The sequence below is a fragment of the Urocampus carinirostris genome, chromosome 16, assembly GCF_059441175.1.
Source record: "Urocampus carinirostris isolate Australia breed hairy pipefish chromosome 16, RoL_Ucar_1.0, whole genome shotgun sequence".
Lineage (NCBI taxonomy): Eukaryota > Metazoa > Chordata > Actinopteri > Syngnathiformes > Syngnathidae > Urocampus > Urocampus carinirostris.
In genome coordinates this window covers 34,164,067-34,179,558 of record NC_142364.1, presented here as the reverse complement: position 1 = coordinate 34,179,558, position 15,492 = coordinate 34,164,067, and the positions used below count along the sequence as shown (strand labels likewise).

At 38.8% G+C, this 15,492-nt stretch overlaps 1 protein-coding gene and 1 pseudogene across 3 annotated transcripts in view; both read right to left on the bottom strand.

The window, feature by feature from the left end:
* Nucleotides 1-15,492, bottom strand: part of dcc (DCC netrin 1 receptor) — a 409,358-nt gene that overhangs the window by 119,032 nt on the left and 274,834 nt on the right. For all 3 annotated transcript variants that reach the window (XM_088355706.1, XM_088355707.1, XM_088355708.1), the window contains exon 13: nucleotides 2,472-2,613. In XM_088355706.1, coding sequence (XP_088211832.1) covers nucleotides 2,472-2,613 — 142 coding nt within the window. The remainder of the gene's footprint in view (nucleotides 1-2,471; nucleotides 2,614-15,492) is intronic.
* LOC148351154 (U2 spliceosomal RNA) lies at nucleotides 14,746-14,882 on the bottom strand (annotated as a pseudogene).

Below are 15,492 nucleotides of genomic sequence, written 5' to 3'. Positions count from 1 at the left end.
AGAAACTCAAAAAAAGTTACATGTAACAACAGTGATTATTTCCTTCAACCACTACACCGGCCTTAGGACCACATTTCCATTTCTATAACACATTTTGAGATTAGTGTGTGAAGAATGCTTAATCAAATCTGCTAATTTGTTAAGATTTAGTGATGTGCACGCACTGCCATGTGTCAAGTAAGGAATTAGCTATCCAATTGTATTGCAGTGCAGACATAAATCTAAAACACAAGCGTGTTAATTTTGAGCCTTACCCAGCAAATTAGTAACTCTATCAACTTCATACAGGCTACACTAAAATCAAAGTTTCATATCATGGCGGGGACCCCAAACTGTGGTGTTGAGAACCACAAATGGCCCGCGCCTAAGAGTATAAGCATGTGTATGATTAAGTATTCAAAGAATTTAACAGGTTCATTTTGAAAGTTTTAAATGACAAGTAATCCTGTAAAAGCATATCCATTACCCTTGATTAAAAGGGACTAAGTGGAAAATAATGCAATGATTTTTGGGTTAAAATAAAGTATACATTTTAACTAACAACTACAGATTGCACATGCTTTAAAAGTCATGAACAACATGACACTAAGCAACTCATTCAATGCCGTAACATATAAAAAGGTTTTCAGTACCATTGTCCTTGAGTGCCAAAACATATATATATTTTTTTTTCTTTAAACTATTATGAAGAAATTGACACCGTTCATTGGTAAGTAGTAAACCTATGGGAATGTTTCAGTGACAAACCACCATTGGGTGGCCGCTTTGATTGGATCTTTGCACATACATTGATGAAGCCCCTACTTCACAGTGTTGCTTCCTGTATCCAGCCATTGAGAGTGTGTTGGCGGTCCCATATGGCGAGTTGGAGTAGTGAAGCAGCGTAATGAGAGTAGCAAAGGTATGTATAAGCACAGATAGTTAACGCTTCAACAGAGGATTTTTCTTTCAAAAAGCCAAAGTCCCTTTGTCATCGTGGGGGCAGAGAGGGATGGTGTTTCGTGTGTGTCTGCAGGAAGTGATCACCATGGTGACTGAAATCATGTGATCACGTCACGAGGAAAACTTCTTGCTGTATGCATCGTCCATGCATAAGTTTGGTGTTCTTGCATAAAATGTTGTGTTGCTGTCAAAGTGCCCTTGTGTTTATGGTACGTATCATTTTACATATTAGAAGTATTACAATTGTAAAAAAAAAGCAAAGAAAAGCAACTAGATGAAAGTTCTGCTTGAAATGCATCCTCTCACAAAAAGCTTTTTTTCTCAGAAGTTTTCTTGTAAACAGCCTTTTGTTATTTTTCTCTCTCCCCCTATTAAAACTGTCTACCCAGTGCGCGCTTATCATGACATAATCTCTAGACAAGCATCATTCACAAAGAAGCACACGAAGACAGAAATTAAAACATTGACATTGTGAAATGAGCGAAAATACAGACGATATCATCAGTAAATAAGTATAAGGTAAAATATAAAGCTAATAATAAAAAAGAAGATCAATTCTATTTAAACTATGTAAATCTGGCTTTGGAAAAATGCTTGTGGCAGAATTAATAACACATAGACACACTAATGTTAAATACACAATCTGTTAATATATGCAAATTAACCGATACTTTAGATAAGGAAACAGAGAGGAATAAAAAGCCTATAGTGAACAGACTTCAAATTATAAAAAAGCCCAAGGCTAAGGAATGTTTTGCATTAGAGTTAATTTACATTCATTGTTATAGACTTCTACTAAGATGCTTACATTGATCACAACTTTAACAAACTGCTTCACTTTTATTTATATGAAATGTGTGTTCTAGAATAATTGCAAGGTTTATTGTTTTTAATATTCCATAGTATGCCAGTTCATTATTTTTACTATTATTGCATTCTGCTCCTTGTTGTTTTGACTATTATGAACTGTTTCCATTACATTGTCATTATCGGCCAATCTTTTTTTTTTTTTTTTTTTTTGGGGGGGGGGGGTGGTGGTGGGGGGCAGTAGCTCAGGAGGTAAAGCGCTCGTCTTGGGATCAAGGGATCCCAGTTCGAATCCCGGCTCGTCCGTGTTACATGTCGAAGTGTCCTTGGGTAAGACACAGAACCCCTAATACCCCCAATAAGCAGGTTAGCGCCTTACATGGCTGCAAGGCCGCTATTGGGAAATGTGGAGCACATTGTAAAGCGCTTTGGGAAGTCATTGACTTGAAAAGCGCTGTATAAATGCAGATCATTTCATTTTATTTCTACTTTGTTTAGGGCAGTAACCTGGAAAATTTAATTAAAAGAAAGGGCTCAGAGAAAGGCCTTTAGAACACGTTGGAATTTCTTATCTGAAAGCTCGCTTTTACTTGCAAGTTTAATATCCATTAATGTCTTCTCTCCCTATTTTGAGTGTCTACTGAACTTTAAACCAATCAATTATGATTTCAAAAGTGACACGTGTGTTTTTTCACTGACAAAAATAACGGACAAATTCTCACCTGTGAAAAGATACCATAGGTTGTTCGGTTCAATCGCTTCCTGGTCTCCACGGCGACCTGTTTTCCTGTATTTGATTTTATAAGCGGCGACAATGCCATGTTGTGTGCTGCGTGGAGGTGGCTGCCATGACACTTTGATGCTCTGAAAGATCATACACAAGAAAAATTAACTGACTGAAGGACGTTTACGTGATGAATGTCCTTTATCCATGAGCAATAAACACATATACTGTAATCCCTTGCTTTTCGCAGGGGTTGCGTTCCACAAAATCTGTAATTGTCAAAACACGAGAATTAAAAAAATATAATTACATTTGATATTAGTAACATAATATATTTAACTGTAACCAAATAACCACAGATGTACAAATGAAAACATAGAACACAGTTTGTAGTAAAAGGAATGATCTTTAATTACACAATCGTACAACAAAATTGGAGGACTTCTACTAGAAGTGGCCCGCTAGCTGCAAGCTAGCATCGGGGATCCTCCAATTGCACCAGGTCTACGTGATGGACGCAAATGCATTGGTTTCCCAAGAGTTGTAAATCCGGGTCATTCGTTTCATGGGTAGTGGATCTGGCATTAGTGTGATGCAGGCTCAGCAGGGGTAACTTATGTGAGTTGTTAAGAAGCCTAGCCGAAGTAGGCCAGACCTGCGGCACCTACTCTACCGAACAACCTCAGTCCCTACCCGGACCCAATAGTAATCTACGGAGAACCCGCTGGTGATCAAAATTTCCTTGTGCCCTTCTGACTTTCCTCAATTGATGGGGCGGCAGTAGCTCAGGCGGTAGAGCGCTCGTCTGGGATCAAGGGATCCCAGTTCGAATCCCGGCTTGTCCGTGTTACATGTCGAAGTGTCCTTGGGTAAGACACTGAACCCCTAATACCCCCAATAAGCAGGTTAGCGTCTTACATGGCTGCAATACAAGGCCGCAATTGGGAAATGTGAAGCACACTGTAAAGGGCTTTGGGAAGTCATTGACTTGAAAAGCGCTATATAAATGAAGATCATTTCATTTCATTTCATTTCAATGTAACAACCCACTAAAATACTAGCCATGCTTCAGTTTGTTTTGGGAGGGTGGACACATTGACCTATGAGTTTGCCCACATCAAAGGCTTGCTCACAGACAGTCACACCCACTAAATACACACACACAGCCCTTTGCCTTCCTAATATCATCTGCTGTCTGTTGTCTGCTGCAGAAAAGAATGCATGATTAAAACTGCAAAGTAGCAAAACTGCAATAAGTAAAGGGCTTACTGTAAACCCCAAATCCTCCCCAAATTACATTTTCCGTTCCTGATGCAATAAAAAGAGCAATCCAGTTCAAGGAGGTGGTAGTTTCATTTCCCCAAATAACTGTTTGACTTTACACTCCGCGGACGGTTTCTGTTATTTTAAGTTGTAGGCTTAGTGAATGCTAATTACTTAATTTGCATGTTAACAACATAACTCGACCTACCAGGACAGATACACACAAGCACAAACACCCACACAGCAGATGTTTGCCAAGGCCCAAGTGAGCGATGCTTTGAGGCAGCTGCTATCAGCGATCCCATACACATTGGCTGCTGCAATGTAATGAATTAAGACTAATGGATTACAAAATATATTATTCAAAAGATTATTCAGCCTTTCCTCTGTGCTACTCCATGCAGGCTTGTCCTTTATTTCAATTTGTCTAAAAGGTCACAGTCTCAATTGTGTTAGAATAATGCAAAGTTCTAATTTGTGCTCTTACAGTACCTATTCGTAGAAGTTGAGGGAAATGTTAATGGATATATAATGTGCAGTTTTCTGATATACAGAAATCCCTTGCTGTAACTCGGTTCACCTTTTCTGGTTTAGCTGCTTCACATGATTGCATTGTGCATTGTGTTTTGCATTCTGATTGGCTAAATTGACTGAGAGGGTAGTTACTGCAGGGTTGTCAAACTCATTTTAGCTCATGGCCAACAGGTAAAATAAAAACCTCTAACAGGGGTCATACTAGTAAATGAATGGCATAACATGTATGCCTTGGATGTACGACTAAGGACATGCACAATTAAAATAAGATTAGAGTACTGTTATGATTCAGGGGTGTACGATTTGATTATAAAATGATTATTGAGGAGTTTTTCCCTAAACATTTGTTTCTTCACTAAAATGTAATCTTTTGAAGATCTCCGACCTGCAACCTCAGTGGAAATGTTTAAAACTAACACACACACACATGTGCGGTCCCTTCTCAAGGTTTCTTCATTTTCCTCATGTTGAGGTTTTTGAGTTTTTCCTTGCCCTCATGTTGGTTTCAGATCAGGGGATGGTTTAATAATAGTCTGAAATAATAGTCTGTGCAATAACCTGTGCAGCCCTTTGAGACTCTTTGTGATTAAGGGCTATACAAATAAAAATGACTTGACTTGACGTGTTTTTTAAATTTATTTCCACAACAGTTTTGTAACTCAGGGAAACTCATGCAAACTGCAAATTGGCAAAAATAGCGCACAAACACAAATGTATGTGCAAATAACTTAAATTATTGATCTTATAACAAAAAAGTATGTTCTGCTTTTTATGTCTTATGAAAATGTTACCCTGAATTTGGGAATTTTGCTGTAAGTTGTCAAAGGAGATTAAGCTTTTTTAAATCTCTGCTTTTTTGCCTCACAAGACTTTTTTTTTTATCCACACTGGATTTCTTGGACTGTGTTTTTGCTGCTGTTATTTCATTTCCTCCCTCTGCAGAGAGTTTTTGTTATTTCTTTTGACCCCATTAAAACTTTCAGCTTGACACTTGCATCCACATTTGGATCCTCTCCACCCAACACAAGTATCTTCCTCTTGGTCATAACTGAGAAATATTTAAAGGTTTTTGTACTGTCGGACTGAGAAAAGATGACTAAATATTCTGAATTCATCTGTGAAGTCTTGAAGTGTCCCAAATCTAGTAATGGGTAAAGTCAAGCCTCATGAACCAATTAAACATTGGTTCAACTTTTTCAGCCAAAAGATTCACTACTGTGTGTTTTATCAATTTGGCTCTTTAGTGACTGCTGCAGCAGCAGTGCAACATTACTGTCTATCTATCCATCTATCTATCTGGCGAAGCATATCCCCAAAGTACCCCCCCACCCCATGGGTGGTGGTTAGAGTCAAGAGCACACTCACATTCAACAAAAATGTATTCCCCTTCACTCTTCTAAATCTAAAACCAAACATTAAGACCACATCACAACAAGGTGTGAGTTACTGTACAATGCAACCCTTCATCAGCAGAGAGGCTCGACAGCATACAGTGGTTAACCCCCCTCCGCATTATATGTGTCAATATCAATCATTCTGAACTATCCTTCAACATTCACATCTATCCCTAGCACACACTCTTGCATCCATCAATTAAACCGGCCAAAGATCCAGGGCATGTTTCATATTGCTCTCATTCTATCTAACATCTCATTTCAAAGACATTTAACCTAGCAAGCTCATTTACTCTGGAACACCACACCTCTGAGCCATATATCATTGTTGGTGCCACCACACCTTCATACAATCCTCGCTTTGCATCCATTTGCAAATCTGTACATTTCAACAATCCATTCAGCACACCTGTTGCCTTACACCCTTTACCCACCTTTTTCTTCACATCCTCTAAACTACCACCTGCTGCTACATATGAACCCAAATACTTAAAACAATCTACCTCCTTCAACTTTACATCATTCAACAAAATCTCTAATCCACTTACCTCATCCCTCTTGCGCACCTCATTACCTTACTTTTGTCTGCATTTAATTTAATATTGCAGCTGCATTTAATGTTATAATGTTGCAATGTCCTGAAAAGACATCAATGCATGCATTGAATTTAACAAACCACTGTTTATTGTTTTATATTTAAGAAAAATAATTGTCTTCAATGCAGTGTGACATAATGTATTTTGTTTCTGATTACAGATGAATGAACTACCTGGCGAACAGACAAGTTTGACTCGATTATAATTCGCGAAACAAAAATGTTCCCAATCACCTGAAAACAATATGTCCGCTTTCGCTCTCTCTTAGTCTCCGTCTCTCTTTGAACACTTCAACTGGCTATGCGTTGACACTAAATTCTGTCATGATTACTGATTCGGGGCACCTGCGGCTGCCCTGGTGGCGCCAACAGCCCTGGTCGCTGATTGGCTCCTAGCCACTGTTTAAACCCCCCGACTCTCTGTTACCGGCGTCCGATCGTTGCGAACCTTCAGCTCCCGCTATGGCAAGCCGTCCGAACCTGACTCCCTGTTTTTGACTCCCGTACGATTCCCGTTTTTTGATCCGTTTATGAACCTGACTACGCCTGTTTTGCCCACCGCCTGCCTACGACCTCTATTACAAACTTGACATCGCCTCTGATCTCCAGCCCTGGTCAAACTACTTGGCATTCCCGCCTGTCTTCTTCCGACACGGAAGTGTCACTTCGGCCTTGCTTGCTCCCGCTCTCCGCCAGACCTCGGATCAAGCTATCAAGCAAGCCTTACTCTCACTCTCTTTCAATAAAACTAAGAAACTAACGCAATTGGGTTCCCGTCTCCGTTCCTGGTCCCTGACAAGATTCAGCTTTGTTGAATCTAAATACAGTACCTTTCTGAAGAGCGATGGGACAAGCCTGGTTATGTGATAGTTTTCACTCACACAAAAACCAAGGCTTCCTTTGTCACAGGTCACGTAAAACTAACGAAGCTGCTATCCTCCATGCTTTCAGAGAGAGAAACCTCCATAAACATGCAGGACATGCGACCCTCAATATATATATATATATAGGGGATGTTTCTCTAACTACAGTTTACAGTCACTGTGTCACACTGACATTGCTCAGGAATCATGAATTTGGAAGCTCATTCAATAATCCTTGTTTACTGTTGAGACACTTTATGATGAAAATTCACATTAAAAACTATAAACATGCCAAACGCCAGCAGACCACCCAGAGCAATTGGATTGGAGGAGCGATAGGGATGGGCGGAGCTAAGCACAGAGCCCTGCGCCGTCTGCACAAAAGGTAATATATTGGGATATTCATTTGAAGAAGGTTGAGAAATCTTTACAAAATACCTTTGCTCGCACCATAAACCGATTATTTATGACAGAAATGATGGTCAAAGTGAGCCTTTACATTCATAAGTAACTGTGGGAGGGAGACAAATGTTAAGTGGTACAGTACTGGCATTTGAAAATTCAGCTAATGTTATAGTGGCAGTGGCCAACGTGGAATTAATTAACATTTAGCGTGCACCTGTTCCTCATGCTTCTCTTCACCCAGCTAATTGATTACAGCAGAACTGATTATGGAGGGAGGATGGGGCAGTCAAGACCAGATGATGTTGTTTGCCAAATAGCTCCATATTCGCTCCTTTCGTCCTCCACACCATCTCCTTTCCGTCATTCTGGCACCACTATGTGCTTCATTAACTAATTAGTCACTTTGACAGCACACGGTGGTTGGATGAGGGGTCTCCATGGAAACACTCCCGAAGTTAAATACATGTTGGAATAACTCTGACAGAGGAGCTTGGTGGCAATCCATCCATGAAGGGGAACAGAAAGCCTCTTGAGGGACTAAACACATCAACCGTAGGAAGGGGTTAACTCGATTTCTGGTATCATCGACCACAGCACGCCACAATAAACACACTGGATTCGCAAGTGGAGAAATAATAATTAAGAAGGCTCTGAGAATTGGGGGTGTATACTTAAATTTCCAAAGATATTTGTTCTAGTAGGTTTAAGATCAGGTAATTGTGTAATTGTAAACCTGTGCAGTCCTTTGATACATTTTTGTGATTAAGGGCTGTATTAATAAATGTGACTTGACTTGACCTACTCGGGGGACTCGAGACATTTAGTCTCAAAGTTGACCCATCTAGCTCTTTTCCTCTAGAGCTGTGATGTCATCAAAGGAACACATTTCTTTTAACATGGCGAATCGTGTTAACACAGCATATGAAGCAGCTCTGAAAGAGACGGCAATTGTAGTTAACAGTGACTCCATTCAACTAATTTCTGCTTGGGGGAATTGGAATTTTGCTTACCCTTTCGCTGGGGGCCTTGTGAGGGTTTTTGCTCTGTGTTGCATACTTCAACCTGAAGCTGTGTGAGGTAGGTTTACCTGCCTCCATAACAGTGTGTTTTCCTTCTTTGCCTTTGCCTCTTTTAGGTAGGCGATTGTGGCTTATTGTGTGTATTTTTCGCCGTGTGTTGCGGTTTGTTGAAATATTGTCCGGTTAGCCCCCTAATAGCATAGGGGCTGCAAAGCTTCCAAGGTTGTTTTGCTGGCTAGCCTTCCGTTTCTTTGGGTTTGATTCTGGCCGGGTTCCAGTTTGTCACCATAGCCATTTTTGGTTGTTAGTTCATGGTTAACTTGGCTGCTAGAGGCTTGTTTTTGGTCGGGCTGCCTTTCGTAGACCAGTCTTGGTTAGTCCTTGTTAAGGGCACGCAATATTGCTAGTCAGCTAGCAAGCTGTGTCCATCGCTTTTTTTCTTGGCCAGATCGTGCTTGTCCCTCTAGCTGTTTTTTGTTGTTGGTTCCGGGGTAGCATGGCTGCTCACCGAATGTTTTGGGATGGCCAGCCTTGCATTCTTCCGCCAAGGCTGCGGCCACCTTCGCTTATCGGTTGGCCCCCCTTGGGCCGGTCTTTCTGTTTTTTTTTGTGTGTTTTTTTGTCAGTAATCTCCTTTTTGGCTGCTCACCTTTTGTTGTACCATTACTACATCCACCTGTGACACAACATTTAGGTATCCACCTAAAACACTAGTAAAACTTGGCCTAAAACACTCGTAACTTCTTCTACCTAACCCTACGAACACAAAAACCAATATGGTGAGTGGCTTTTTTGAGTGCAGATGTTGTTCTTATGCCGTCACAGCTCAGGATGACAAAGAAAAGACATTCTGTCTTCAAAATGCAAAATCTCAGAAAATAATTGGAATATTTATATATATATATATATATATATATATACATACATATATATCTCGTATTTAGAGACATCACTGTATTCTTAACATACTAACGTTGAGCTTTTGCTCTTTTTTAACAAGACGCTTATTTGAATTTGTTGTCAGTATTTTTACACACAATGAAATGATTGTGCACACCTTGCGTAGTAACGGTGCGTAAACATGTAAACATGAATCACAAATCGCAATGCGCATGTTAATTTTCGCTCTGATTTGAATACACCCCCAGAAAATGGCATAAAACCATATGGGCCATGTACTCTATTTCAGTATGCAGACCTGCAGGGAGAATTACATATCTAACAGAATGTTCACACGCATACACACTATCAGGTGAGTAAACACTCAGAATTCAATCTCTGATTGTTTGTCCATGTCCTCTGGGTGAAAGCTGCAATCATAGCACATGTATGTGTATATGTGCCTGTATCAGTAAGCAGGGCAGCGAGTGCTTCCATGTAACTTCCATGAAGATCACATGGTTGCTGATCACATGCAAGGTGATCACATGGCAGGATTGCACTGTCATTTTGCATTTATGAGGTTATATATTGAAATATATGTTTCATGAACAGTTTCAATCTATCTAACTCTATCTGCAACTGGACGTGTGCAGTGTGTGTAGCTAAAATGATGCCAGTAAAACAGGGTACTTGATTTTTACTTGATTTTTTAAGTAGATTTTAACACCAAGTAAGAATATAATTGTGCAGAATTACAAGCGAAGGTAATACATTATTTGCAATGGACATGATTGTATTTTCTTAGTGGTTAAAATGCAAAGTTAAAGGGACAATGTGAATCATTTGGTCACGAGATGTTACTGCATTGTGTCGTGCAACCAAAAACAAGTGCTAAAAAGCACAAGGAAGAATACAATCAAATCTCAAATTTTGCCGAGCCTTTCGCAAGCTTTTCCTTTTTTTTCTGGGCACCTGTAGCAGCAAGGTTGGGTGACAAATGTGTCAGCTTCCTCTAATATGTAAAATGAAAGAGAATTCTTCAACTTATGAGTATTGAAAAAAAATACATGTTCACATGGTAACCTATGTATTTTTTTTATTATTTAACCCAATACTGTTTTCTTAATGACTTTTTTTAACCAAGGAGGCGCTAAATAATACAAACTGTCCTTCTAAAGACAACTTAGCAAAATGTACTTACTGTATCAGTAGTTAATGATCAAAAATATATGTTTTTTATTATTTTACCTCCTAGTTGTAAGAAGCAAGCATCATTAATTTATTAAAAAAGACAATATCGATTAAATGTGTGCTTTGTCCATTATTCCTGTTTTCAAAATAATTTCAAATGGTGTGAGTACAAAATGCAATCTGTCAGTACGCTTACATCATTATTTAATCAGTACCGACAACTAATAATAAGCAAGGAATAAACAGTGCGCTCTATTTATCTCCAACAGATGTTTTTGTACTCTAGTTCTATATTATTTGATACAATATAAAATGTATTTTCTTTCTCCCTATTATCATATTTATCAACATTACAGTACACAATTATTTTATTGAATTAATGGCTGATTTAACCCTTTAAAGTGCATAAATATTGTTCAAGTATGTTTGCTTGTTATACAAAACGCATAACTTATGTTCATTTAGTCCTAAATATTGAACATCTACAGGAAGGAGATTTTATAGGCTGGCAGTTCTTAATTTTGTCTTATATTGCTCACTTTTGTTTATTCTTTTGGATTATACACTGTTTACTTCAGGCGTCAGTAACTTTTTTGAAGCTGAGAGGTGCTTTTAGTTACTGAGGCCCAAAGGGTAACCATTTAACAATTTATTTTTTTTCTATGTTGTTTCTATCTTATTACGATTCAATCTTATTACCAAATAGTAAGTATTGGAGATTAGTGAACCACTAAAAGATCATGTCGGTTAGAAAGAAAATGTACTAGAAGATTGCAATAGCCCATCACTGGTGAGTTATTTTCATAACCTGTCTTAGGTGTTCCTGGGGTCTACCTTGGAGGTGCCCGGTTTACACAATTATCACTATCAGCCAAGCATGTTGCTGTTCTTTGGTTTCTACACCCTTTACGGTAGATCTTCTTTTTGCAATCTATGTGATTTAATGAAAAAAAAGGCTCAGGGGGGAGCTTTTACAACAGTTTGGAATTTCTTATCGGAGGCTTGGGCCCTCCCCTGTTCTCTCTTTGGGAGGTCAAAATCCATTCATATCGTCTCTCTTTATTTTAAATGTACACTAAACTTTAAACATATATATTTTTAATGTTAAGGTATTGATTTGCTTCCCATGTAACCACCAAGACTGTTTAGAAAAGTAATGGTTGAACATGACGCATGGGTGCATGGCACCACGTGCTGTTCCGAACAAGGCGCACTGTTAGGCGGCGAGGAAAGTGTGAATTAGAGTTGTTCCTGGTTTTAGGAGTCCTTCCAAAAAAGAGGCTAAGACTCTTTTGAAATGTATTTCTCATTTTGGTATTATCGTTATATGATTTTAAATAATATTGCTAGATGCTCGTTGTTTGTGAAAGTCCCAATGTGACAGAGTCATGTTTTGCACATCCATTGGTCACTCACATTAAAGTCTTTCCTAAACGTAAAGAGGAAATTGACTAACAAACTTGGTCATAAAAGTTACTTTAACTGTTAAATTCAGCATGTAGTGGATGTTTTAACAATCTCACAGTGATCCCGACTCTAAAAACATCCAGCGATCCAAAGATGTACTCTGTTTTAAGTGGCAGGAGATTTCAAAGAAAATTCCCCTCGAGGGGACGTATTCTTTCAAGCATGCAACAAGATCCGCTGCTCTGCCAGTAACGCTTCACTGAGTAGAGGGAACTTTTACAAATGGCAGATTTGAAACTGATTCCAGAAAAGCTGCTTTGATTGTGGCAAGTCATAAACAGCATGGGAATTCAAAGTTTGCTAACAAGTGACTTAGCTGAATAAATCAAAAAGTCCAGCTGCTGCATCTTCCCACTGCTCCAATTGGTGTTTGAATCCCGTCTGATGGTCCCTTTTTAATTGAGCCACAAGCTTTTGGGAGCACCAAAACTCGAAATAGGAAGTATTTAAATTTCTTAAAAAGTTTGGTAATGCTATGAAGTTGATCAGGGCATCAGTTAGCTTTGTCCCTGTGGTGCCACCATCATCAGCGAGTTGTTGATTGTAATTTTTTTACAGTTTTTTTTCCGTTGTGACTTCTTTCTCTGATTGTATTTTTTTCTCTACTTAACTGATAAAAGTTGTGCAACTATTAAGAGGTTTACTGAGACAAGAAGCTATCAATTTTCAGTGAAAATTTGTGTAATTTTTTTTAACGAAGGCTAAGTGGTTAGTGTGCAGCCCCTTGGAGTGGAGGTCCAGGGTTCAATTCCAGCTACCACAACCTCCACTTGTTGGGTTTTCATGTTGGATGGATGGGTGATGCTCTTTAACTAAGGGTCCAAAATTAACAAAGTATAGAATTTTATATATTTATTGCCCTTTGAGTTGCTCTTTTATTGTGGTTTAAACCAAAGCTATGTGACACAAATATCTTCCCCACCAAATATAGATACAGTGGCCCCTCTACATGCGAGTTACTCTAGTTACAATAAATTTGATACACAAGATGTCGTCTTTGGAGCAAAAATCCTGCCCAACATACAAGAGAAAATCTAAGTTACAATAATTTTCAGACACTACCACAGGAGGTCTAAGTGCTTGAGACCATTCACCGCAAGCATTGGCTTGTCCCCTTTAGCACATAAGTTATAGTGGCCCTTCTAGATAGGTGCTATTCCAGATACGAGAAACTCGAGATACAAGATGGCTTTCGACCAAAGATCTTACCTGAAATATGAGAGAAAATCCATGTTACAAGAAGTTCCGGATGCTCTTACTAGAGGGCTTAGAACTCGAGACTGGTCACCGCTAGCATCAGCTCATCAAAGTTTGCTTCCCACAAGACATACCTGATCCTGCATTTTGTGTTGTATTTTATTTTCATCTATTTTTGTAGCTTTTTTGTGCAGGGTTTCTACAGCTTAAGGCCCGGTAAATTAAATACTTTTTTCAGATTTTTTTAATGCCTTTTTAAATCAAACTAACCCCTTAACAACAGGAAGTCGGACTGTTGAGAAGCAAATATGTGTCTCTACGATCTCAACAGTCACTGAAATATGTCATGCTAAGTAGAGTTGGAAAGCTTGAACTCTTGGAATTCAAGATATGATTAAAATTCATTCATCGCAGAAACGTTTCGATAATTATGAGAAAGGATACCCGAAAACTATAAAGCCAGTAATCCTCACTGATAACATGCTTTTAATGTGAGCTTATGAAACAATTCCCCACAAAAACTGTCTTGTTCCATTCATAACAGTCCAGTGAATCCAACTGTGAAATTTACTCCAATAATGCCGACAGATATAATAAAAATTAAAAAAAATCTTCCTAATAACATTTTTGCATCATTGGACATTTCTGATTGCAATATGTCTGTTTCGCCCCATCATTTTCATTTACAAATGAACAGATTCGCAAAAATTATTTCCAATATTGCAGTTACTTGGGAACTTTCAATTGACACTACCCTCAACCAATTGCAGGCTTTATCTCACAGTCCACAGCCCACCTTAGCCTAAGGGGGCTTGTATTGATAAAAGAGACATCGCCTCTTTTAGTCTTGAATATCTTTATCCAGTAGTGACAGATTTAAATGATGACTGACACATTGGTTTGGCAATGAATTTCCCAACATAAATGTATGCAAGTTTACAATGTGTATTTAAATCAGAGCCGGAAATAAATGTGCGTAAATGCAGTTCGGGATCTATTTTTATAGAATAGAATAGAATAGAATTTACTTTTATTGTCATTCTTTGTAACCATGCACACAGAACGAAATGTCGATACACCTGACCCATACAGTTAAACTGTAGCGAGCCGATGCAGCCGCAGCCAAACAGGGCACCGCCATTTTATGCACCATTATTGCGTACAAGTGTGCACAATAATAACAGAGACGCGGAAAGAGAAGTAATACATTTACAACTCATAATGTCTAAGATTTGGTCAATACACCTTGGAAGTGGTTTCAAAGCTGTGCACTTGTTGTCCTCAAATGGCCACGCCTAAATATCCTCTTAGGGGATTTTGTAAGGTTTATTGTTCTATATTCTTTATCAATTATCCATTATCGGTCAAATCATAATACGCTACAAAGCCAAGGGGTCGAGACACTTGCTCTCAGCCAAGAGGCCGAGTCAAGGTCCTAGCCACAGAGTGATGCAGCCATCAGTGCGAATGCACCGTTCCCGGAGGTACTGCAATACCGGGCCGATGCGTGGAGTGGACAGAGCAAGCTCTTATTCCATCTCCAGATTGCAAAAATCAAACTTACAGCATAACCGGCACATGTCAGACACGTCAAGCTGACCTAACTGGCACATGCTGATAGAGCTGGGTTCCAAACTGATTGTGATGTTTATCTTATGAGTACATTTTAAAATAGTCAGTATATCTTTAGCACGATTTAATGAATGGTGACAACACATCTTTGTTATCAAAAGATTATCACAATACATCTTGCCTCGTACACAATACCTGGCACAGCTTTTAGCTAAGATGAAAAGCGATCGTCGGACTGCCACTTCTCATAAAATTTACACTTTCCCGTAGTCCAAAGTAAACATCTCTGTCCGAAGTTGCTATGTGTATTTTGGGTAGACCTACGACATGTGCATGCTCTAAAAGGCCCGACTGAAACCACATCACCGTTTTGATAGTTCCTTTATTGTGGTCACTCAATGTTCCTACAAAAGTAAATTGGTGATATTTTAAAAATACAGCTGATCAATTTAACCAAATCTTTTTAATTCAAACAAATGAAAATAATATTAATGTGTTCACATTTTAATTACTTTCCAAAATTGGATTTATGACATTTCAAGACTTTTTTGGGGATCCACAGGACCACTGTTGTGACCCGAGCCATTCGTTCTGAAAAATAAATGGAAATGGGTTTTCTGAGAAAAAAGAGGATGTT